The sequence below is a fragment of the Symphalangus syndactylus genome, chromosome 2 (genome assembly GCF_028878055.3).
Source record: "Symphalangus syndactylus isolate Jambi chromosome 2, NHGRI_mSymSyn1-v2.1_pri, whole genome shotgun sequence".
Classification (NCBI taxonomy): Eukaryota; Metazoa; Chordata; class Mammalia; order Primates; family Hylobatidae; genus Symphalangus; species Symphalangus syndactylus.
The window spans coordinates 130056714-130082950 of NC_072424.2; the positions used below are offsets into that span (position 1 = coordinate 130056714).

General features: G+C 40.0%; 1 protein-coding gene across 10 annotated transcripts in view; it reads right to left on the bottom strand.

Annotated features, from left to right (window-relative positions):
- Positions 1-26237, bottom strand: part of SYNE1 (spectrin repeat containing nuclear envelope protein 1) — a 528347-nt gene that overhangs the window by 206225 nt on the left and 295885 nt on the right. For all 10 annotated transcript variants that reach the window (XM_063632191.1, XM_063632173.1, XM_055267440.2 and 7 more), the window contains 13 exons: positions 24346-24471; positions 21945-22121; positions 18570-18835; positions 14270-16430; positions 10846-11183; positions 10505-10649; positions 9623-9841; positions 8003-8262; positions 6243-6408; positions 5765-5917; positions 3402-3554; positions 2620-2802; positions 1401-1538 (listed from right to left, as the gene is read on the bottom strand). In XM_063632191.1, the coding sequence (XP_063488261.1) occupies positions 1401-1538; positions 2620-2802; positions 3402-3554; positions 5765-5917; positions 6243-6408; positions 8003-8262; positions 9623-9841; positions 10505-10649; positions 10846-11183; positions 14270-16430; positions 18570-18835; positions 21945-22121; positions 24346-24471 (4485 nt within the window). The remainder of the gene's footprint in view (positions 1-1400; positions 1539-2619; positions 2803-3401; positions 3555-5764; positions 5918-6242; positions 6409-8002; positions 8263-9622; positions 9842-10504; positions 10650-10845; positions 11184-14269; positions 16431-18569; positions 18836-21944; positions 22122-24345; positions 24472-26237) is intronic.

Sequence of the window (26237 nt, forward strand, 5' to 3'; positions counted from 1 at the left end):
GGGCCACCACGCCTGGCCCAGAGTAGTAACATTTTTGACAATCACCATACATTTTGCCAATTAATTTTTAAAGAGATTTTACCAGGATACCAGCAATGTTTGAGAGCTCTCACTTCCTTAAATGTGAACTTGAAAGAAACAGTTATGAACTTGACAGTTAACTTTGTCTTTCTTCCTCTCTTTTTTTGCTGAAATTTGCATTTCTAGACTTCTAAGGATGTTGGGTTTTTTTCATTGTTTTCAAATCAGTGGTAGCTTAAGTCCTGTCTGTTCATATCTAAGCATATCTTAAAGCAAAAGATTAGAGTTGCTTAAGAAAGACATTGTGGGAAGAATACGCAAGATTGATCAGAGAAGAAAGACTGTGAATATAGGGAAAAATCAGGAGCTGTTAAAGCATTCCAAAAAGGGAAAAATGAGGCTTTGATCTAGAACCCTATAAACAAGAATGGAACGGGGATTCATTTAAAGGCCACAAGGATACATAAATAATGTAAGAGAGAAAAATCTAGAATACTTGAGGATACCCATGTAACTCCTATACAAGTCACCCTATATTTTATTATAAGATAACTAGCCTATTAACTATCTGTGTCTAATTTAAGCTTAAGTTACAAAAGGATGAAATAATTTCCTGGATGACGTGACTGAGAGAAAAGGAACATTTTTCTCATGTAACTTCAGAGGAAATGAAGTAACATAGCCAGCATGTGATGTGGACCCATGGCTTGCTCTGGGCTGCCTGACTTCCTGTGGAAGGCCAGATGACAGGCCTGGGTGAGGGCTGAGGGAGGAGGCAGGAGACGTCCCACTGAGCACCTGCCTGTGCCAGGTAGATGTTTGCACGTATGTACCTTAAACCATTTGATCTCATGATAAGTCTGAAATACCAATATTATTTATATCTTCATACAAATGACGAGAAGACAGAATTCAGAGAGGCAAAGCATTCTGCTCCAAATCACACGACACTGCACGGCGGAGCTTGGTTTTCCCACCAGTCTGAATGTGGAGTCTAGAATCTTTCCACACTTCATTGCATCTCTTCACGGGAAAGAATTTCCCACCAGATCCCTGCAAATAATTATTTCAAAGAAGCTACAGAAAATGAGTTCTACAAGATTGATTGGTTTGGGTCTTGGTGTAAGGTAGGTTTAGGGAAGATCAGGGATATTTTTTTATTCAATTGCATGAAATTTCATGAGAAGCTCCTTTCTGTCTAACTACTGAACAACTCAGCATTAATGAACTAACTACTAACTACTGAACAACCTTAGCATTCTTTTTATCTGGTAGCTCCAAAAATTTTACATCACAGCCCTCTAAGTGTTGTGTCAGTCTACCCAGTTAAATCAAATTGCCCTTGGTTACTTTTTAAAGATTATTTTTCCTAAGGTTACCTGATGCAAAATATATTGTTCCCGAAGCTGGCTTGCAGAATTCCATGCAATAGTTCCATGAGCCAAGACTTTAGCTTTTTCAATCCACTTCAGAATTAATTCAAGTATTTCATTGTATTCTTCTAAATGTGATGCTGCCTGAAAAACCAGTAACATTAAGGTAACAAATGTAAACTCAGTTTCTTGAGCTATAAATCAGTCTTCTCTCTCTTTGGACACAACAGTCTTAGGGGTTGATTGTTATAATATCTATGATATTCAATGGTATCAAAAAATCGTTTCCCTGTTGAAAATCTGTCAAAGGTTTCTCAGTGACCTTAGGATAAAGCTCAAGTTCTTAATATGATTGAACTATTCCTCTTTTTCTTTCTTTCTTTTTTCTTTTTTTTTTTTTCAGCCAAGGTCTTACTGTCACCCAGGCTGGAGTGCAGTAGCAGGATCATGGTTAATTGCAGCCTCAATCTTACGGACTCAGCCTCCCACCTCAGCCTCCCACGTAGCTGGGACCACAGGCACGTGCCACAATGCCCTGCTAAATTTTTGAATCTTTTGTAGGTTTCACCATGTTGCTCAGGCTGGTCTCAAACTCCTAGGCTCAAGTGAGCCTTCTGCCTCAGCCTCCCAAAGTACTGGGATTATAGGTATGAGCCACCATGCCAGGCCTTCCTCTATCCCTTCCTTCACCCTCCCCTGGGTAAGGAGGTGGCAAGCGGGGATTATAGCAGGCAAAGTTTCAAACTATAATTAATGGGTTACCAACTCCTGGTTTTAACTTGTCCCTGATTATATTAATCGATTTCAAAAGTCTAGTCTATATGCAACAATTATTACAGACGTGTAATCTGAACCTATTAAGTCAACGTAAGCTGATATATATGTAGCTTACTTAAAAGTACTTGAATTCACCCCAAACTGATTTAATAAAACATGTTAATGGGTGAATATTCATTTTACAAAATACTTCTCCGTTTCACAAAATATTCACTCCAAAGTCCATTTGTAGGACCACCTTTGTCAGTGACTTTATCATATGGCTGGATATAAAATAAGTGCTGGTTTACACCTAAGTCTTAGGAACACAAGTGTAGCATGAAATAAGCTACACCTAAACTATTCTCTCATTGTCCATTTTATCTTTTTATTTATGTTTATTTATTTTCAAAAGAGGAAAGCAGAACATGGAAGTTTCTCCCTTAGATTTCTGGCCCGGAACACATACCTGATTGAGCTTGGAGAGCCGATTCTCAGCTTGTCTAATGGTCTGCTGGTGAAGTTCAGTCAGTTTTCCTATCTTCTTGGCCAGTGGCTTACCCAGTTGGCCATTCTGTTCCGAGAATTTCTGTACTGCTGCATCTAGTTCCATTAACTTTGAATTACAGCCATCTAATTCCTCTCCCAGCACCTTGATAGTCATCAAAATGAAAGAACATTAGAGTACAGAAAATAAATTTCTCCAGGTTTTCCGAGATCAGACTGATTTTTGTCAAAGCCAAATATTATAATGAATAATTCTACTATAGTTCTACTATGATCAGGTCATTTTTGTTTCTTCGGTTGGAAAGGCAGAGCAGGATATGTTGTAATCCTGGTGTTTATTTCCTATGAGGCTGAGTGAGAAGGCTAACATTTTCCTTCTGCCCCACCCAAAAAGGATTAGAGTCCCTGAACTCATCAACAGAGGAAGAACACAGATTTAGCTACCAAGGACACAATTCAGTTTGGAATTTATACACTTGTATTCCTAAATCATCACTTAGTCCTTTGACAGTCTTCTTTCTTACACACTCATGCAGGCATATTTATTAATACTGTTCAATTATAATGATCAATTATGTAAGAGGATCTGTGTTGCTTCAGTTATAAAATTTATTTACCGCCTGCTGTTACTATTTGGTTTTAAAAAAGGTTCCTAAAAGGTTTTTATGCTATATCCCCAAGTAAAACTGACTCCAAAAACTATTTAATTCATTCAGTAGCACCCTTTAAAATTCTGCTTCTTACCTTTTGGTCAGTTTTAGCTTGAACTAAATTATCTGTCTTCGCTTTCAGCTTAGTTAGAATAGTTGTGAGGTCTTTAGCTATCTTCTGAATTTGCCGGCTGAGTTCCTGGCTCGTGGCCTTGCTCTGCTCAACTTCTTTTATTTTGTCTTGGATCTAAAAAATCAGTAAGAACAGCAAAACAAGCCATGGTTAAAAGTGGATAATAGATACTAAAAATCTCAAATGATGTTGACAAGACACATTTTAACTGCTTTGGCACTGATACACTTGGTCACACCAGCGATGTGCAGTTAGTTACAAGCTCCCCTGGCTTTCCCTGACTTCACTACCTTTAAGTATTTACTGCACTCCTTGTGTTCCAGCAAAGATACAAGCAATGTGTGTAGAGAAATTCACTTATTAAATATTTACAGAATATTCATGATAGATGGTTGTGTAGACAGCTGAGTTTGAATCCTATCTTCTCCATTAATTAATGTAATGACCTTGAGCACACAAACTCCTCTAAGCCTTTTTCTTCATAAGACAGAAAATCCTCCCGAACAGTTGGAGGCACACTGATTTGTTTCCAAGCACCTTTTAATAAATGACTCCTAATGATCTGTTAACTCTTTTTGTAACTTTCCAACCACAGCTCTATAGTATGCCAACAAAGCATTAAGCACATCCAATGGAAAGGAAGGTGAAAAAAGAGTTAGCGTTTACAAATTTCCAATGACTTTGGTTTGATTTGATAACAAACATTCACACTGTTGCTTAGAATAAAATGCTGAAGAAAAGACGTTAAAGAGAAGAAACGTTTCTTTATATAGTTAAAGGTCTTTAAAAAAACCTCTTTAGTAGGGAGAAAACACACAATTAAAAGAGTGTTGATGGTGTGTTTTGGCCTTCATTATTTTGAGTGTCAAACTAAATGAAATACACATGAATAAGTCTATGATAGGAAAATTAATCCAGAGAAAAGCTTAAATTTTAACTAAAGAAAACAAAAGCAAACCATGGCTGTGCACAGAGGCATACACCTGTAATCCCAGCACTTTGGGAGGCTGAGGCAGGCAGCTCACTTGAGGCCAGGAGTTTGAGACCAGGCTGGCCAACACGGTAAAACCTTGTCCTTTTTACTAAAAATACAAAAAATTAGCTGGGTGTGGTGGTGCATGCCTGGAATCCCAGCTACTTGGGAGGCTGAGGCACGAGAACTGCTTGAACCCAGGAGGAGGAAGTGGCAGTAAGCTGAGATTGTTTCACTGCACTCTAGCCTGGGGGACAGAGCGAGACTCTGTCTCAAAAATATAAAAAGACCATGAACTTGCCAAGTCATCCTTCCCAATAGATCTTCCAATGTCTAAGAAGAAAAGCCAAATATATCAATTAAATACTTAAAATAGTAAATAGCATATATTAGTAGTTTAGGTCAAAGTCATGATGCAGTAGGATTGGATTTTGATGAGATTTTTAAAACACTTTGCATCATACATTGAAGATGCCAAAAGTAGAGCACAACTGTATGAATTTTACAGTTCGTACAATGGGATATTACTTTCTATTTCATGTAGCAGTTTAGAATTGTAGTATGTCTTCTCTTTGTCTCATATAGAATGGTTTCATTAAACTTTAATAGCTTTAGCATTAAGCCACCGAGTATCTGAAAAATCTGTTATATTTCCATACAGATGTTATTTGAGCCTATTTTCACTACATGAAATTGTGCTCTTCATGAGACCAGAGACAGAAATCTCGCTCTGGTCTCAACACCAAAAAGGACTATGCATTTCTTCTTAAAGAAACAAAAATATTTGTTTTGTAGAGTTATAGACAAGATTGTTTCTTTTTACTCCTTTCCTTGGGTGTTTAGAAGCTAGGGTTAAAATAATGGCTCTTCTCTAGCAACCTTAGGAGACCCACCTGCATGCATTTTAGGAAATAACTTCCTCCCTGCATTGATCTTATTTTTCTTACTTTGATTTTTCCCTTTCCTCCAACATCTTCACCTACTTAACTGACATTTTGTTGCACAGCTGAAATAAAATAACAGCTGGAAGAGTCCCTGGCACACTCTGGGCATTCACTAAATATTTGTCGAACACATGAAATACATCTTACTTTTTGTTTCTTTAAGTCATTTTTTTAAAGGTGAGGGGAAGCAGAAAAATTATCTTTAATTGGATGGCATTATTGGTCATATCTATGACCATCTTGCCTATGAAAAAGACCTCTAATTTAATATTATTGTTTTATAGCCATCAATTTTTTTTTAACTCTGTCTCCAAGAAGACATGATTGTGAAAATCAAGAACTCTCACACAAGAGGACTGACCCTATAAACAAAATGGAAAGACGCTCTTTCTTGATCATAGGTTTACCTGATCACGGATCTTTAGATCCAATGCCACTTCAGCCAACTGAAGGGAGAGTTCAGAAGGTAATATGGTATAAAGACCCAAGTACTTATCCTTCTGTTCTTCTGCCATTTTTTCAATGTTCTGTCGGTGATTTGTGGCTTCTGTTAGGAGAATCTGAAGAAAAGATCAAAATAAGAAATTTCTGGGAACCTTCTAAGGGGACTGTTATAGACAAGGCTGTATATTTTTCACCAACATATAATTAAGTGTGGAATTAGAGAAATAAAATAATACAACACTCTTGTCTCTGAATGTAAAGTATGTTCACTTTAAAAAACAAAGGAAAATCCCATGAAGTAATACTAAATATCTTTTATATAACACACTTCTGAAATTTTTTAATTCAATATTCAATAAATATAAACAAGTATGTCCAATTAAAATCCGGGCAATTGTTTTTTAAATGATGAGTAAAGGGAATGAGGAGATTTTTTTGTACCTGAAGTTCTTCAAGTTGAGCGTCTATTTCTATTGTTGGATTCCCTAAATATTCTTTTGTTTCCTGAACCCAACATTTCACAGAATTGATCTGAGTCTCCACCATTTCTCTGTCCTTCAGCTCTTGCTTCACCAACTTTCCATTAGTCTTCACTTTCTCCTGCATGCTTCAGAAACATTACAGGGATAAAACAGAAGTGATGTGAAGTGAAAGGAACCCCCTAATACTTGACAACATTTTATCCTATACATACATAGAAATGGGAAACCTAATATCTTTTTTGAAAGTAAAGACACTTTCTCAACACTGTCAAATAACACTTCAGTTCATGCATAAATGTCATATAAAGTGAGTAATTTATCCTTGAAAAATGGAGAGTTGACTGTCTCACATGCCACTAAATTGCAATTAATTTCCTATCTAAGGTAGCCTGGAGATTATTTCATTATTTACTTCCTCTTTGTAAATCTCCTAAGATGGTAGCTTTAAAAGTAATGTATAATTGGAATATATATGGCTATCTATTAGAAAGTAGTCTTTAAAGAAAAAAATCAAGCTTTGGAAAGGTCATAATTAATCATGTTAATAATGTCCAAATTTCAAGTCTTTATTTGAGTTAGTGTAAATTTGGTAAGATTTTAAAAAGTGTTAGGTTACCCTGACATCACCTATAAGGGAAAGAGGTGAAATGCAAGGACACGAATGAGGTAATATTTGTAAATGTAGAAATTAAATTATCAATGAATATTTTTTCTCTGGCCCAAGAAGTGAATCAGGGCTGGTTATAGATCAAGCTTAACTTGCTCTTCCTACTAAATTAACTGCTACTCAATGGCTATTATTTACCTGGACTGTGGTGTCATCTTTGCTCCTATATGCCTGTCACCCCAAATAGCCAGTGAGTTCTCAAGCTTTATCAAATCTAAGTTCTTAATAGCTCTCAATTGTTTCCCTCTCATGCTTTATTTCTCTTGAATCACCCTTCCTCTCCCCGCATCACCGAAGGAGCTCCTTGAAAGTGACATGTTTATTCCTTTCTTACATGTAATTTCTCTGTCTGCAAAACTCAATGCCTAGCTCCAGCCTGCTCAGGCTTCTGCTTCAATTCTCCTTCTGAAGGGATGCCTTCTTTGACTACTCTCCTCGGCTGCTTGTCTCTGCTTCAGATTCCCTCAGCTCCCTTTTCACTCTTGACTGAAAGGCTGCCTTAGCTGCCTATCCCTGCTGCTTGACTGTAAACGGCATGAAGGTAGATACTGAGTCTGTATGGTTCATCATCGTATCTCTAAGCACTATCAGATATGTATTTGTCAGACAAATGATTGAAGAGTTAAGGAAACCGAAAAGTAAGGGTGATGGGAACAGATCCCCACACTTGCAAGGTGGTGTGAAGGAGCACCTTCATACTGAAGTACTACTTATCCCTTTGGGTCAAGGCCAAGTTTAGTAACAGAATGAAACTAGGGGCTGGGCGCTGTGGCTCACGCTTGTAATCCCAGCACTTTGGGAGGCCGAGTCAGGAGATCAAGACCACGGTGAAACGCCGCCTCTACTAAAAATACAAAAAATTAGCCGGGCGTGGTGGCGGGCGTCTGTAGTCCCAGCTACTCACAGAGGCTGAGGCCAGAGAATGGCGTGAACCCGGGAGGCGGAGCTTGCAGTGAGCCGAGATCGCGCCACTGCACTCCAGCCTAGGCGACAGAGCGAGACTCCCTCTCAAAAACAAACAAACAAAAGAATGAAAGTAGGTGCTTAATTACTTCAGGCACCGATCTTGCATGGCGGTGATTTCCTGCATTAGCGGCGGCTCTCCCCCAGGGGTTGGGGCGGCTCCATCCTGGAGCATGCTCAGGGCTTGCTGCCGCAGCATGCCCAAGGCCGACTGTTGCTGCTCCAGCTCCAGAACGAACGTGTCGTGGTATTCAAGAAGAGTTAAGAGTTCTGCTTTCGACGCTTTCTCTGCTGAACTTCCAGGTAACTTATCTTGCAGCTGATCAATCATTTCAGTGGCCTTTTTAACCTGATGACAAACGTACATACTATGAAGTTCGATAATAAATAAACTGAAAAAAATAGGGTAACTCCCATAAAAGCCACACACTAGTGTATGAAGCCAATTAAAGACGATGGTATAAATTCCACATTTTAGGAAACTGGAACCTGAGCAACCTTCTTAACATGAACGGAGATATCATCTCTATACCTCTGGGTTTAAAGCTTTAATCTCAAAATAATATTAGGACAATCAGAGACTATACTTAATACAGAAAAAGCTTTTTTTAAAAAAAAAAAAACTAAGCGAACAAAATACTCTTTCCAATATCTAAGTTAACATAAATGAGTGCCTTTAACTCATAAAGGAAGATAATAGCTTAAAACATTAAACCTTTAAAAGATGGAAAAAGTGGCCAGGCATGTGGTGGCTCGCGCCTGTAATCCCAGCACTTTTGGAGGCCAAGACAGGCATATCACCTGAGGTAAGGAGTTTGAGACCAGCCTGACAAACATGGAGAAACCCCGTCTCTACTGAAAATACAAAAATTAACCGGGTGTGGTGGTGGGTGCCTGTAATCCCAGCTACTCATGAGGGTGACGCAGGAGAATTGCTTGAACTCAGGTGGTGGAGGTTGCAGTGAGCTGAGATCACACCACTGCACTCCAGCCTGGGCGACAGAGCAAGACTCCAAAAAGGAAAACGTTGAATATACAATTGGGGTAATGAGTTAAATTTCTGCTCATTTTCAGGTTTCATGGTAAAGAAAAAGTATCTTTTTCTTTTTCAAGGCCAGTAAAGAAAGCAAATGGGCCAGGCGCGGTGGCTCATGCCTGTAATCCCAGCACTTTAGGGGGCCAAGGTGGGAGGATCATGAGGTCAGGAGATTGAGACCATCCTGGCTAACACGGTGAAACCTCGTCTCTAGTAAAAATACAAAAAATTAGCCGGGCGTGGTGGCAGGCGCCTGTAGTCCCAGCTACTTGGGAGGCTGAGGCAGGAGAATGGCATGAACCCAGGAGGCGGAGCTTGCAGTGAGCCGAGATCACACCACTGCACTGCAGCCTGGGTGACAGGGCAAGACTCCATCTCAAAAAAAAAAAAAAAAAAAAGAAAGCAAATGGGGTAAAATGGGCTTGTTCTCCTTTCAAAATTTAATTGCTTGGTTTTTCTCATTGAAATAATTTGACTGTGACTTGGGACTAAACTGCACATTGCATTTTGTACTTTGTTTCATAACTTAGTTTTTATGTCATTGAAACAGAGATTTTAAAAAGCCTTTATTACTTTCATAAGGCTGACTTCAAAAAGGGGCAAAATACTGTGTTTCAAAATACATTATAATTAGTGAGGAAAGAAAGCTGAGCCCATGGACAGTGGAAACTACCTTGTTGTTAAAGCCCGTCCACTCATCCACTGCATCTTCCAGGATCTTCTCCTGGTCCTGGGCCACAGCTCGAAGGCGTGTCCAGCGCTGCCAGACAGTGGTCATTGACCTGCTCAGGGTGGCTTTGCTGGCGTCATTTCCGGTTTTCTCCAGTTGTGAAGCTTTTTCCTCAAGGGCCACAATCTTCTCATGGAAAGAGTTAACCACTGACACTAAAGCCTAGGGTTGGAGGTGGAGGACGGAAGAGAGGAGACAAGGGAGAGATTAATTTAATTTTTTAAAGTTCTATGGATCTTGATAAAGCCCAAAATTACCTGCAAAAGGAAATGTTTCTACATACATTTATTCTCCTCTAGGTACTCTTACTTTTATGTTTATTTTTTAACCAGTGTTAGTCTTAAAGCTTTTTAAAGAGGTAAGGTGAATATTATTTATTTATTAAAAACAAAAGTGTATTTTGCTACTTGAGATGACATTTTTTCATTTTTAAAAAGCAGCACAAATGTAAGTGAACCAAATGCAATATTTTAGTATGTTACATTTTTTCCTTATATTGCTCTGATAAAGGGAGACTCAGTTATTAATTTTTTAGTTTTATTTAATCTGTTACCAACAGATTACTGACATTTATTAAGTGCCACATCTTATCAGAAGCAAATTGCTCTGAACATCTTTTTAAAAAAATCTTAGCTATGCATTTCCAGTGGGAATCCTAGGAGGTAATAGCATTTAATAAACTTAAAACTTGTATAAAATGTGGTTAAATGCATCCTTATCATATTGAAAAAGTCCAGGTAGAAATGAAGATTTATTGATCATGTTGCAAAGGCCCATTACAATTATAGAAAAAGGATTTTTTTTTAAATAGCCCAAAACTCTGACCTTGTGTTCTGACAATTTTTCTTCTGCTTCATGACTAGAAGAAGTCTTCAACAAAGAAAACTCAGACAATTTCTTTTCTGTATCATTCATCAATTCAATAACCTCTTCCCTTGCTTTCTGGTAATCGTGCCACTGAGCTGTGCATCTTGAAAGAGTCCAACAGAAACTGATAAGTAGCACGAAATCACGTATTTCTACACGAAGCTCTGGTGTCAGTATGTCTAATGATACTTAAGAGGGAAAAACGAATTTACGTGCTAATGTATATCATTCATGTATTACTACTTTCAGTATGGAAATTCATTTCACTGAAATATAAAACACAAAACATCCCGAAATACCTCTGCAAGAGATCCACTTGGGCACCAGAGTCCTGGCTCATCCTCTGGCTTCTGAGTTCCAGAGAAGCCATTTTCTGTTCTAGATCTTCTTTGCCGGTTGGCTTGATGAGTGGGTCCAGGGTGGCTACCAGGCTGTGGAGCTCCTCCAGGTTACTGTGGAACTGATCCTCTGTACTGAAAAATTCCATGTGGCTTTTGAGATTTTCCTCTGCACTCTCCACGTCTAGGCCATTGCCTGCCAGCTGTAACATTTCTTGGGCGTCCTCAAGCCAGTCATTGGCTGCTTGAAATACCTGATAATACCTTTGGCACTGGCTATATATTTCAGTCAAGGTAGCCTGAAAAACAGCAATTGCAAACATAATCAACTCTCCTTTGCAACATGTTTGCAGGAAAGAGTTTCATTCATTCATTTGTTTTCCAGTCCTCTGTCTCATGGTTGTATGTGTGTAAGTGCACTGATAAGTTAGTGGAATATTTTTGTGGTGCCATCCATCGTTATCCTTGATTTTTCCTCCTGCTATTCTTGTTATAATTTTATTACTGCCATTAAATTAAATAATAAGGACAGAAATGGGTTAGAAATTTATGTCAGTATCTTGACTAGTTCTGAAACTTCCCTCTCTAAGAAATAATATGATGCTTAGTAATATGTGGCAGACTGAATGTTTACCAAAGTGCAGTAATGTCTGCATTGGTTAGAAGTATAACAACACAGCCAGGCGTGGTGGTTCATGACTGTAATTTCAGCACTTTGGGAGGCTGAGGGAGGCAGATGACTTGAGGCCAGGAGTTCGAAACCAGCCTGGCTAACAGGGTGAAACCCTGTCTCTACCAAAAATACGAAAATTAGCTGAGTGTGGTGGCGCATGCCTGTAATCCCAGCTACTTGGGAGGTTGAGGCACAAGAATTGCTTGAACCTGAGAGGCAGAGGTTGCAGTGAGCTGAGATCATTTCACTGCACTCCAGACTCTGTCTCTCAAAAAACAAACAAACAAACAAATATGGAAAGGAAAAGAAAAGAAAAAAAAAGAAATACAGCAACATCAAACTTCCAAACTGGCATTTACCAGACCACAGAGCCACAGAGTAATTTCTGGAAGCAAAATAGTAACCGGTGAGTCTTGTATAGAGACTAAAATAGAAAAGTTGAAAAGTTTAAGTCTGGAAGGCTGGTCTATTCAATTCCAGAAGGAAAAGAAACACTCTAACCAGCCATCAATGACTAGACAAGATAAGCCGCGACTGTGAAAGCAAAGATGCATAGAAAAAGTAGAGAAAGTACCCATAAGATAAGCACCAATTAAGGAAAGAACAGGGACAGCAAAGCATAGAATCAGCGGAGGGAATAAGAAATGCCCCAGGAACCATGACCTTTAGTTATTTGGACCAAGATAGTCAATAAGACAAGATGGCACAAGCAGAGACATATTAGTAGATTTAAGATTTTAGTTCAAAACTCACCAAAAGAAGTAAGCTTACCTGACAAATGTTTTTCAAGAATGAAAATTTCTGGTAACTTCTGTTCTTACTGTACATTCTAGATTCTATATCTCTATTTATACTAATAGCTCTAGAAAAATAGTTTAAAATTTTTATAAACAATAGCCTTGAATCAACATGAAAAGGTTAAAGTGTACTAAATAGTTTTTACTTTAAAAAGTCAGAATTTTAAGAAGTTTATTATGATTTTATCCAATATAAAAATTTTTACTATTTAAAGTGTTAACCTTACTTAACCTCTGCAGAAAATATAGTTAAATGAGAGCTAAGATTCATCTGAGGTTACTTCGTGTCAGACCCAATGCTAAGAAGATAAACCTAATAAAAGAATCATTAATATCTCTCTTATACAAAGAGGGACAGAGCCTTATAGGATGTCATTTGCCTGGGATCAAATAGCTGCTATTAAAACTCAGTGTGCCCTCCTCCCACGCTGTAACTGCTGTATTATCCTGATGAAAACTATCCTTTACCTAAAGGGTTGGCTGACATCTCCTAGAATCACAGGGACTAAAGACAGACATGGAGAAAATGGGCCCAGAAATTAAAGGAAGTAATCCTCTAGGCACTATTTTTCTCTTCTTATTTTATTTATTTATTTATTTATTTATTTATTTATTTATTTATTTAGACAGAGTTTCACTCTTGTTGCCTAGGCTGGAGTGCAATGGCATGATCTCGGCTCACTGCAACCTCTGCCTCCTGGGTTTAAGCGATTCTCCTGCCTCAGCCTTCCAAGTAGCTAGGATTACAGGCATGCATCACCAAACCCAGCTAATTTTTTTTTTTTTTTTGTATTTAGTAGAGACAGGGTTTCACCATGTTGGTCAGGCTGGTCTCAAACTCCCAACCTCAGGTGATCCACCCGCCTCAGCCTCCCAAAGTGCTGGGATTAAAGGTGTGAGCCACCGCGCCCGGCCCTCTTCTTATTTTTGAATGCACAGAACTTGCAAGCCCCAGAGCAAGCTGCAATTAGGCCAATCTGGGAAGTTTTGTATGTGCCCCCATTTCTTTTTGTTATCCCCAAGTCAAGTAATTACGAGTATTCTAGTCTTTCTTCTGCTGTGCTACAGGGAAGCAGGAGGACAGCCCTCATCCCCACAGAAGGGGTGAAGAGATGGGGCAACTAATGGGATACCCCACAAAAATGTGGCTTATTAGCAAGGTCAGGGCTGCATTGTCTGCCTCTCTCCATTTAGACCCTTCATCTAGCACTGATTTTAGAAATACCAGCCTTCACATTGTTTACAAAGGGCAGCACTAATTATTCATTGTTAATCAGTTGTACTATCCATGTACTAATATATAATATTAATTATGTTACTAATACAATTTATCATCTCTTTTAAGGTGAGAAATCACTGAGGTATCACTGTTATAAGCAAAGTGAAGTCAAGATGGAAACCACACAAAATGAATATCATGCACATAAACAATTAAAATCACCTGGCCAGGCACGGTGGCTCCCGCCTATAATCCCAGCACTTTGGGAGGCCAAGGCGGGCAGATCACTTGACGTCAGGAGTTTGAGACCAGCCTGGCCAACATAATGAAACCCTGTCTCTACTAAAAACACAAAAATTAGCTGGGTGTGGTGGCGGGCACCTGTAATCCCAGCTACTCGGGAGGCTGGGGCAGGAGAATCACTTGAACCCACGAGGCGGATGTTGCAATAAGCCGAGATTGCACCACTGCACTCCAGCCTGGGCAACAGAGCGAGCTTTCGTCTCAAAAAAACCCAAACAAAACAAAACAAAAAACAATTAAAATAACCATTTAAGTCACTGCTGAAGATGCTTCTGTGTAGTACTTAGAAAGAAATATTTAAAGAAGCAATTACAACCAAGCAAACGAATTTCTTGTACCTGCTTACAAATAAGCAGAGCGGAAAATAGAGAAGTGAAGTCCTATTATACCCACCTGTCTGGTGCGTAAGGCTTCATGAATGTCTCCATCCAGCTCTGAGAGCTCAGCGAGGCTGTGTTCTAAATCCGCAGAAATCAGCTCCTTGGCCTTTGTGAACTTCTCCTTTTCCTTGTGACTCAGCGCATTCATGATTCTCAAGCTGGACTGGACCTCTTCCTGATGAATTTGGATTTTTCTGATTTCCTCTTGGATGTCCTGCAGGCTGAGGTCTAAGTACACCGGCCCACTGAGTTCTGCCTTCACTCTCCTCAGCCAGTCCAGGGAGCGACTCATCTCAGTCTGGAAGTCTATACTCTGCACCATTCGGCTCTCACATTCTGTCACCGTCTCACCAATGGCAGAAGTCAACAGTTTTAACTCCTCTTGCCAGGACTGGATCTGATGCCTGGCTTTCTCATAAGCCAAGGGGTCAAGGTGTGGGGCAAGATCTTCAAGATGTATGGTTACTCGTTTCAGGAGACTCCCTGAGTCCTGGAGACTTCCTGCCAGGGAGTGATACATTTTGAGCTTCTCCTCTGCAGGCAGCGTTTCCTCATTCACCTTGGACTGCTCCTCTTTCACAGACTTCAGTTGTCCTTCCAGCTGTTGGCACATCTTCTCGTGTTCTTGGTAAGCACTGGTGGTGTCTTCTAATAAGCTAACCCTCTGTTCTGTTTGTCGCTTCAGCCTGTGATATAAGGTGACAAGGTGCAGCATCTTGTCTGGCTGCCAAGGCTGACCTGTGCTGCGAAAACCTTCTTTTTTCTGGTTCAGTTCATCCACCGCCTCCCCAAGGCCTGCCACCTCGTCCAGAATGGCTCTGCAATCATCTTGCAGAGAAAGAGCCTCCTCAACAGCCAGGTCGGTGGGAACTTTGCTCATCCTCAAGAATTGGGCTTCAAGTTCACTCAGAGACTGGGTTGTCAACTCAATCAAGGAAGCATATTCCTTCCGAGCAAGAATTGCTTCCTGGACTTTATAGAACTTGTCTTTAGCCAAGGCAACAATTACATTAAATTGTTGGGGCAAAGCATTTAGCTTTTCACTGAGGTAGGAATGATCGACTTCATTCAGCGATGGTAATATGGTCTGCCCAGTTCTCTGCAGCGTAAGTAGAAGATTTTCATATTCTGGAGATTGTTCAAGAATGTGTTGGTATTTAGCCAGTTGTGTATGAAGCTCAGTACTCTCATTCATTAGGTTGATTTCAGGAAATGTAACAATATCTGCTTGTTTTAGCCAGTGGCAAGCTTTATCAAAATCTTCCTTAAAATGCTTCCTAGAAACAAAATTCTTCTCTAGTTCTTGTAACCGGTGACTGCACTTTTGTAAAACACTGTCATAGACACTCTGCAATTCCTGAAGCTTCCCCAGCACTTCACTCTTTTCCTGCTCTGTGACTTCTTTCATCAGTTCGCGACCCTGGGCCCAAAGTCCAGTGACTTCGTTTTGGTAAGTCTTGAGGCTGGCTTGTGCACTCTTACATGTTTTGACTTGTTTGCTCACATCATCTGGTAACAGACAGATGTGTTCACGGAACATTATCTTTCGCTCATGTTGCTGAATTTGGCTGGTGGCCTGGAACACTGCCATGAGAAACTGGGTTTTCTCGGACAAGGCTTTGTTTAAGTACTTTCTTCGCTGGCCCACTAAGTCACTGAGACAATTCACGTGGCTTTGTGCATCAGAGAGGGCCTTCTGGATGACCTGTCGCTCATTGAGACCAAGATCTACCATGACCCTGTCTGCGTCCTTTATGAGCGATTTCAGGAGCATCTGCTTGGCCTCCAGTTCACTGCAGATGGCCAGGTGATCCATGAGAAGATTCTGAGCCATATCTGGAGGAGGGCTCTGCTTAACGGCCTCAGCGATGTTGGGTTGTTGCTCTTCTGCCCACTCCATTAGCTCCTGAAATCTGGACTGCACTACATTTAACTCCTCCAAGTTGGTGACTGACACTTGGATTTTCCTTTTAATGAGGTCCTCAAGCTGAAACCAACGTTGCTCTAAATGACTCGTCTGTTCTTTGACTAACTCCTTGTCATCTAAATTCAGATGCTCTATCATTTTCTGCTTTTGATCTTTCAGATCTTCAATAGCATACTTTCTCTCCTGCAATGCCAGTGCTAACTTTTTCAAAGCTTCCAGGTGGACAGCTGTACTCTCTGCATCAGATCTGAAAATACATGGAAAGGTATAAGAGCAAATTAGCTGTAGTCAATATCGATGTTTGTTCATACTATGCTAAATTACACTTCACCATTTTCTTTTTGGAGACTGAGTTTTGCTCTTGTTTCCCAGGCTGGAGTGCAATGAATGCTGTGATCTCGGCTCACGGCAACCTCCGCCTCCCAGGTTCAAGTGATTCTCCTGCCTCAGCCTCCCAAGTAGCTGAGATTACAGGCATGTGCCACCATGCTCGGCTAATTTTGTATTTTTAGTAGAGACAGGGTTGCACCATGTTGGTCAGGCTGGTCTCTAACTCCTGACCTCAGGTGATCCACTTGCCTCAGCCTCCCAAAGTGCTAGGATTACAGGCATGAGCCACTACTCCTGGCTGACACTTCACCATTTTCTTTAAGTGGATCTTCTGAGCTTAGAATAATTGAGAGTAGTTCAATTCATGGTTTGTTGACAGAAGTGCTATAACTATGGAATACAAGTCTCATCAGAAGTCAATACTAGAAGTTGAATCAAATCAAGTTGCCTACTTCTTTCTGGCTGATAATGCCTTCCAATCAAATCAGAATATGCTTTTATCTTCCACTGGCTTTTATAAACTGAGCAGAATCTGTATGGTAACAGGATCCTTGGATGGTTTGTGTAATGTTAAACAGTGAGAAGCACTGATGTAGTGTACTCTAGAAAATGATACTGAAAGAAATTAATAAATGATGCATGATTTATGTGCTTTCTTTTGTGAAGAGGGTCCAACAAACAATATAGTTCTAGGTAGTACAATCTGTAAGGTATAACCAACAGCTCTAATGGCTACTTAATTGTGTACTTGGATAGTTTTTGCTTATTGTTAGTAATCTTTAGTAATAAGTGTGAAATGTAAAGAATTCTCGTCCCTTTGACTACGAAGCACACAAAAAATGGAATCTTGTAGTCTTCTTTACTAAATGATCAGTTCTGAAGTATGAAAAGCAGGGTAGGGTTGGGAGGCAGTATGAGGAGTTCTGTTTTGGACATGTTAAGTCTCAGGTGTCTGTGGGGCCTACTGTGAGCCAGAAATATGAGTTGTTAATATTTACTGGACTAATCCCAAAGACCAGTAAAATGTTAAGTATCAAAGAAAAGCAAACAAACCAGAAAATGGTATACCAAAAAAACCCCAAATCCCCACTATGATTTCATGATATCTAGAACAATATTTGCAGTTTTCTTTGCTTAAACTAGTAAATCGGTGCAGAAGAAATGTAGATTTTAACAATTATGGTGATCAAAAGTATGGAATGGTTTCATATGATGATCCAGTATGTGTGTGTGTATTCTTATTTTTCAAAGAAGAAAGCTAAGAGGGGTTCAATCACTACAAAATCACAAAAGACACAAATTAACTGAATTTGGATTATTCACTCATTTCTAGACTCTTATAAGAAAAAAACCTGACTGAATTACACAGAATGCATTCATTACCTTATAGACTTGATAAGAAACCTAGGGAGCATATAGGTTCAAGAAGGATTCATTTCATGAATTCATAGATGATATCCCATAACTTGTAATTAAACAAAATTAGAAATATTTTTAGAATATTCTTTGAGGTCACAGAGAAAATGGTATCATTTTCAAACATTTCTCTTTTACCCACTAGTTAAATCAATATCAAGCTAGGAAAACCATGACTCTATATCCATGTGAAAACATTAGGTTCATAATGATGTTCTACTTACCAATATTAATAATAATAAACAATAGATGTTATACCTAAGACATTTTATTTTAGTTTTTTGAGACAGGATCTTGCTCTGTCATCCAGGCTGGAGTATAGTGGTGCAATCTTGGCTCACTGCAGCCTCCTCCTCCCAGGTTCAAGTGATTCTCCTGCCTCAGCCTCTGAAGTAGCTAGGATTACAGGCATGCACCACCACACCCAGCTAATTTTTGTATTTTTAGTAGAAATGAGGTTTCACCATGTTGTCCAGGCTGGTCTCGAACTCCTGACCTAAACTAATCCACCCGCCTCGGCCTCCTAAAGTGCTGGGATTACAGGCATGAGCCACTGCACCTGGGCACATTTTAAATTTTTATAGATATTAAGAAATGTCTGGCTTAGCATTTTGGTGACCCATGGGAGAATTTCTGTTACCTGGCCAAGTTATCCCATTCTGTAGTAAATTTTTCTAGGAACACTTCAACGACATTCATACAGTCATGGTAATCTCTTGTTCTCTGAAGATCCTCTTCCCTTTGCAAGCACAGGTTGTTAGACTGATGGCACACATCGAGCCACTGATCATTTAAATGATTTATTTCCTTGTGTTCAGGTGACTCCTCCTTCTTTGTTAACTTATTCACCTTTTCTATTATGGTGTTTACGGATGCCTGTTTGCTCTGTAGTTTCTTAACAAAATCCTAAAGGATAACAGCAACAAAAAATATGTAATGTGTTAAGAAATCCCCAAATAAATATAGAGAGCGATACAGACATAAGACCTTTAAACACTCTAAGTTCCTTAATATGAAAAAAACTGAAGAATGTATAATAAGTCATGGGAAACAAAGAGAAAATCTAAAAATCACCATACCTCTTTATGAATGTTAATTCCCACGTGTGCAAGATTCAGGGTAGCTGTGGTATATTCTTTTATTGTACTATTTCAAGAGGCATAAAGAAAAACTAATACATGTGAAACATTACAGTCATTAATGAAAAAAGTCATTATCTTACCTTGAAGTGCGGCATTAGTTTTCTAAGAATTTTTAAGGAGTTCATGTTTTTCAAAATTTATTCTTAAACTAAGAGTGCTTTTATTCTCAAGATATCGGGACATTAAGACATTTCCTAGGTCTGCTAAGTCCTGGGTCTGTCAAGTTCTGGATCTGTTCAGTAAACATTATTAACCTGTTCCCTTAACTAAATATCCTGTGACTAAGAATGCCTAACTTTCTGGGAATGTAGCCCAGCAGGTCTCAGCCTCATTTTACCCAGCCCTTAATCAAGATGGAGTCACTCTGGTTTGAACGCCTCTGACAGAAACCTTTCAAATGTAACAGACAAGGCAAAGTAGCTCGGGTCACCAGGTGGGCAGTGGTGCTATGTACAAAGTTGGGGAAGGCTGGATACATTCACAAAGTGGAAAGGCAATGGTTTATATTCATCTACTCCCTGCATACACAGCAAAAAGAAACCTCTAAGATACCATCTCTGACAGCCCAACATGTGGCCAGAGGATCATTTCTTTGGATAGTGTTTCCTCCAAGGGGTTGGTTCATGGGCTTCCATACTTTCCCACTGCTCACTCCCATTTCCATTTACTTCCACTACCCAAAAAAAATCTCTTAAATCCCCTGACTGATATATGAAATTTTGTCCTTAAAGCAAGGTTCAATCACAATTAAAATGTTAATAAAACTGGCCAGGTGCCGTGGCTCACGCCTGTAATCCCAGCACTTTGGGAGGCCGAGGTGGGCGAATCACGAGGTCAGGAGATCGAGACCATCCTGGCTAATACAGTGAAACCCCGTCTCTACTAAAAATACAAAAAAATTAGCCGGGCATGGTGGTGGGCGCCTTGTGGTCCCAGCTACTCGGGAGGCTGAGGCAGGAGAATGGCGTGAACCCAGGAGGCGGAGCTTGCAGTGAGCAGAGATCGCGCCACTGCACTCTAGCCTGGGCAAGAAAGTGAGACTCCGTCTCAAAAAAAAAATGTTAATAAAACAACAGTATCATCTTGAATGTTTTTATTATGTGTATATCTAAAACAAATACAGCAAAATATTAGCATTGTTTATTATCTCTGAATGGTAGTATCATAAGTGATTGTGATTTAAATTTGCTTCTTAAGACATTTCTGTATTTTTTTTTTTTTTTGAGACAGAGTTCACTCTTGTTGCCCAGGCTGGAGTGCAATGGCATGATCTCGGCTCACCGCAACCTCCGCCTTCCAGGTTCAAGTGCTTCTCCTGCCTCAGCCTCCCGAGTAGCTGGGATTACAAGCATGCACCACCATGCCCGGCTAATTTTGTATTTTTAATAGAGACAGGGTTTCTCCATATTGGTCAGGCTGGTTTCAAACTCCCGACCTCAGGTGATCCGCCCACCTTTTATAATAAAACTTTTCTTATAAAATACATTTTAAAAAATTAAATTTCTAGGATGGTTCACAAATTTTTTTAAAGAAGAGTTCATGCTTTTGAGAAAAAATAAATCTTATTATCCTGATCCCTATTCTTTTTTTTTTTCTGTACTTGCAGACAGCACTCCAGTAGACAATATATTATTGACTCATAATCACAGAGAAAAAAATCTTAAAGTTTATTTAAAATCTGACCCAACTTCCAATCAAGTTAACACACTTATAATTTTCTTTCTTCTTTTTTTTTTTTTTTGAGACAGAGTCTCACTCTGTGGCCCAGGCTGGAGTGCAGTGGCATGATCATGGCTGACTGCAACCTCTGCTTCCCAAGTGCAAATGATTCTCGTGCCTCAGCATCCCAAGTAGCTGGGATTATAGGCATGTGCCACGCAGGCTAATTTTTGTATTTTTAGTAGATATGTGGTCTCACCATGTTGGCCAGCCTGGTCTCAAACTCCTGGCCTCAAGTGATCTGCCCATCTCAACTTCCCAAAGTGCTGGGATTACAGGCATGAGCCACCACACCTGGCCACAATTTTCTATATATTTTAAATTATTTAAATTATATATAAATATGTAATACAAATGCATTTATATTATACTTTAAATTAATTACATATAGCTCAAATATATAATTAAGGAATTGATAAGCTTACAGTCCTACAGCTGTAGCATGATATGGTGATGAAAATCTAAAAAAAGAATAATGTTCCATGTTTGCTTAGTCACAGAGTCTTCTGACTAAGCAGTCTACTCTGTAGACTAAATCACACCTGCTTTTTTCAGGAATAATATAGAGAATGAATGTCTTCTGATGCAAGTGGCCATCTGAAGCTTCAGTAATATATTTGAACGTTTACTTTATAATCTGTTTTCCCTAGCACCAAATGAAGTTTGTTCGGATTTGCTATTCCTTAAAGCAGCGGTCCCCAAACTTTTTGGCACCTGGGATGGGTTTTGTGGAAGACAATTTTTCCATGAATGGGGCTGGAGGGGGATGGTTTCAGGATGAAGCTGTTCCACCTCAAATCATCAGACATTAGTTAGATTATCATAAGGAGCATGCAACCTAGATCCCTTGCATGCGCAGTTCACAGTAGGGTTTGCGCTCCTATGAGAATCTGATGTGGCCTCTGATCTGACAGGAGGTGGAGCTCAGGCATTAATGCTTGCTCACCTCCCACTGTGTGGCCAGGTTCCTAACAGGACATGGACTGATACTGGTCCATAACCTGGGGGTTGGGGACCTCTGCCTTAAAGAGTTGTATTAATGTCTAAGGACTGACAGACACTCACGCATATTGAAGTGAATACACTGAACACGTTTCAAGTTTTCTACTCTGTTGGCCTCTTTTATCTCCCTTGGGGGGCAAATTAATTCCCACCTTAACTTGTGAAACCATGTTCTGTGCAATATTCAGCTCCAGCTCAGAGTGCCTCCTCTTCATGTTCTGCAGTTGCTGATCAGCATCTTGCAGGTAAATCCAGAGATCAGCCTTCAGGTGCTTGATCTCTTCCCAACCCTGAGTTAAGTTCTGGGCCTGGATAAGCCTTTGTTCAATCTTGAGAAAACAGAGGGATAAAAGTTAGCAACCATACATGGAAACATTTATGGTTAATGAATCAGAGATGGAACTTTCCAGCTGGCCTGTGCACTCATTTGACACACACATACACACACAAACTCACACACACAAACACATAAATTTAAAAAGTACTTCTTTATTTGCTTCAGGAAAAGCAGATTTTTTTTTTTAAATTTAGGGTTCCTAAAGACTTTAAATGCCTACGAGTTATGCTATATAGTTTTAATCGGTGTTGTGAAACTCTAATAAGTTTTTTTTTTTTTTTTTTTTGAGATGGAGTTTCGCTCTTGTCGCCCAGGCTGGAGTGCAATGGCACGATCTCAGCTCACTGCAATCTCTGCCTCCCGGGTTCAAGTGATTCTCCTGCCTCAGCCTCCTGAGTAGCTGGGATTACAGGCTTGCGCCATCACACCCAACTAATTTTGTATTTTTAGTAGAGACAGGTTTCTCTACGTTGGTCAGGCTGATCTTGAACTCCCAACCTCAGGTAATACGCCAGCCTTGGCCTCCCAAAGTGCTGGGATTACAGGAGTGAGCCACTGCGCCCAGCGAAACTCTAATAAGTTTTATCAGTGTATTAGGTCTAAAGCTGCTCTAATGGTTTTTCGCATTGGGCATTTCAGTAGATTCATCTGTATGACTCATGAATTTAGTGTTAAGGTTAACTAGAAAAGACTTCTGTTGTTCTCTATTGCACATTTGTTCATCCATCTTACAACATGCTGAATTATAAATGTTTTGGATATGTCTTTAGATCTGCTTCACTGGTTTTTGAAGCTGTGTAATTTGTTTCAATAAATCATTTCTGTAAAAAATAAATGGGTTATATTGGCTGGGAACGGTGGCTCATGTCTGTAATCCTAGCACTTTGGGAGGCCAAGGCAGGCGGATTGCCTGAGCTCAGGAATTCAAGACCCACCTGGGCAACATAGTGAAACCCTTTCTCTACTAAAATACCAAAAAGTAGCCAGGCGTGGTGGTGTGTGCCTCTAGTCCCAGCTACTCGGGAGGCTGAGGCACAAGAATTGCTTGAACGTGGGAGGCGGAGGTTGCAGTGAGCCGAAATTGCGCCACTGCGCTCCAGCCTGGGAAACAGAGTGAGACTCTTTCTCCAAAATAAAATAAAATAAAATAAATGGGTTAAATCATCTTTTGTAAGGATTTAAAAACAGATTTGTTTTGATAATATTAAAGAGAAAAACCTTATTATTTTGACATTTTTTTCCTGTGAATCATTTTACTGTTCTGTGAATATTTAATAAATTAAATACCAAAACTAAGTCTTATTTTCTTTTAAATTCAAATGTGGGCCAGGGGTGGTGGCTCATGCCTGTAATCCCAGCACTTTGGTAGGCCAAGGAGGGAGGATTGCTTGAGCCCAGGAGTTCAAGACCAGCCTGGGCAACACAGCGAAGCCCTGTCTCTACAGAAAGTATACAAATTAGCTGGGTGTGGTGGTGTGTGCCTATAGTCCCAGCTACTTGGGAGGCGGAGGTGGGAGGATCACCTGAGCCCGGGAGGTTGAGGCTTCACAGTCAGTGATGATAGCGCCACTGCACTCCAGACTGGTTGGCAGAGTGTCTCAAAATAAAGAAACAAACAAACAAACAAACCCAAATGTCTTTCATGGAAGAGTTTAAGGCTGCAGTGGCAGCAGCTGGGAATGTACACCTCCAGTGCTGCCATCTGTCTGTGTGGGCCGGTACTGCTAGCTCATCACAGCCCAGACAGTTTCAAAATCCTTCTGAACACCACACTTTACCAATGAACTAAAAGGATTGTGACAGATGGCATGCTCTTTGACATCCTTGATATAACAAAGAAAGGGTCAAGAGCCCCTTTCATATTAAGTATTGCTTAAAGAGAAAGGTGGAAAAGGAGAAAAGAACAAAAAAAGGTGTGACAAAATAGGAAAATTGAGAGAACAGTCATTAAGGAGGAGAAAAAAGAAAGGTTCTAATGGGCAGCGAATGAAGGGGACTAAGTGATTCAGTCCCAATCTGATGTCATCAATGTCAGGATGTGCTTGATTTTCTATGAGTTAGCTGAAATTCAAATATCTATTTATTATAATGGCTGTAGAACCATTATATACAGCAAGAACAAGCCAAGAGCTATTTTCTTTCAATCTCACATGAAATATTCAAGCAAGAGAATATAATAAAACAAACAAATTCAATGTGATTTTTCATTTTCTTACCGTTTGCTCTGTTTGTTGAATGTCTTTTGCTGTGGTTTTCACTGAAGCATTTGACAGGTCACACATGGAGCAAAGGAGATCTAGGTAGGTCCTTGCCTGCTCTTGCAAAGCTCTGAAGTGTTTGACCTGGAAAAGGCAATTATCAGAGTGAAAGAGACGCATCAGCTATTTAGATAGCAAATACTTGTATCATTTGTAATATTCTGTTGACATTTGAAAAATAGTCTTGCTATGCTCAGTGTTTTCACCATTGTGTTCAAGTGACATGTATTAGTGACTCACAGGAAAAAATTCAAATCACCAATGGGGATTTATTTGTCCACCATTTGCTTCTTCTTGTAAGTAAAGTATTCTGTATGGTGTGGGAAAGGGGAAAACACAAGAAACTTCTATAATCTTTCCAGATTCTTTGCTCACATGCCAGCTTATTTTCCATTTCAGAGAAAGAATTTGCAGCCTACTCTGGCCTGCTTCTTAACATGCTTTTGCATATCTTAGAGACAGAAGGCAAAGGTCCGCGGGTTGGTAGGTTTCATTGGAGTGAGATTAAAACACAGATGTCTGGGCTTCTTTACTTTGCAGGAGATTCATCTTGTGATATTCTCTTTCCACAAGCCCAAGAAAGGCTTCTCCAGGTGGATCTTTAATCTATTTATAGAAACAAAGAAATGTGTTTCTTTGCAGATGCTCAGATTCTACTCAGGCTCCATTTTAGATACTGGGCATAGAGCAGCCCATAAAGCAAAACCCTTGCTCCCGTGGAGTTTACATTCTTAGGAAGGAGATAAATAATATGTAAATAAACAAACTTGCACTGGGATGTTTAGTAGTGTTAAATATCATGTGGGAAAATCAAGGTGCTAAGCAGATAGCGTATGAGGAAGAAGCACTGCCACTTCAAGGATAGTGCATCTCCCAGGTCCCTCTGAGGAAAAGACCTGAATGCATGGCATGGCATAAGGTAAGAACATTCCAGGCGGGTGGATGTGGTGGGTAGAGGGACAGTAAATGCAGAGCCCTGAGGCTGGAGCAGAGTGAATCAGGTGGGAGCAGAGGTCGGAGGGTGGGGCGAGGGCAAGTCATGGAGCCCCTTATAAGGAGAGCTGACCATACATCCCAATTTGCTGGGTTTTGTCTGTAGAATTTCTCAACTCAGAACTAGTGACAGTTGACTCCAAATAATTCTTTGTTGTGGGGCTGACTTATACCTTGCAGAACGTCAGCAGCATCCTTCGAGTGTACCCACTTAATGCCAGCAGCGTCCCCACCCCTCCCAGTTGTGACAACCAACAACGTGTTCAGACAGTGCCAAATGTCCCTTGTAGGAGCAAAGTCGCCATCTCCTCCAGCCCAGTTGTGAACCACTGCTCCAGTCCCATTGGATTATGTAAAGCAGACTCTGTCTTATTAAGAAGGTTCCATTTGGGAAAACAAATTATATAATCAGCTTATTCATAAGCTGTGGTAAGAAAGTTGGAATTTAAGTGTGATGGGAAAATATTGGGAGCATCATGATCTGAGACAGGCTTTCAAAGACTGCCTCCGAACATGGCATGGAGAACGGGTTGCCACAGGGGCGGCAGGCAGCAACAGTGCCCAGGTGTTAGGCTACTGCAGGGATCAGATGATCCATGAAGATGGCCTGACAGGGGGTGGTGGCTGAGGTAGTGAGAAGTGGTTCTTGATTACTACGTAAATAGGGATAAATAAGGAAGGCAGTATTGACTACAAGTTGCAGGGATAAAGTTGACTTCCAGGATTTTCCCAAATCATAGAGTCAATCATGGCGCCTGATTTTGTGACTCCAATCTGAGTATTTTCCCTCTGCACTGTGTGGATTACCTAGACACGCTATGTTCCTGTGGATGTAATAAATACAGATCAATTTGCTA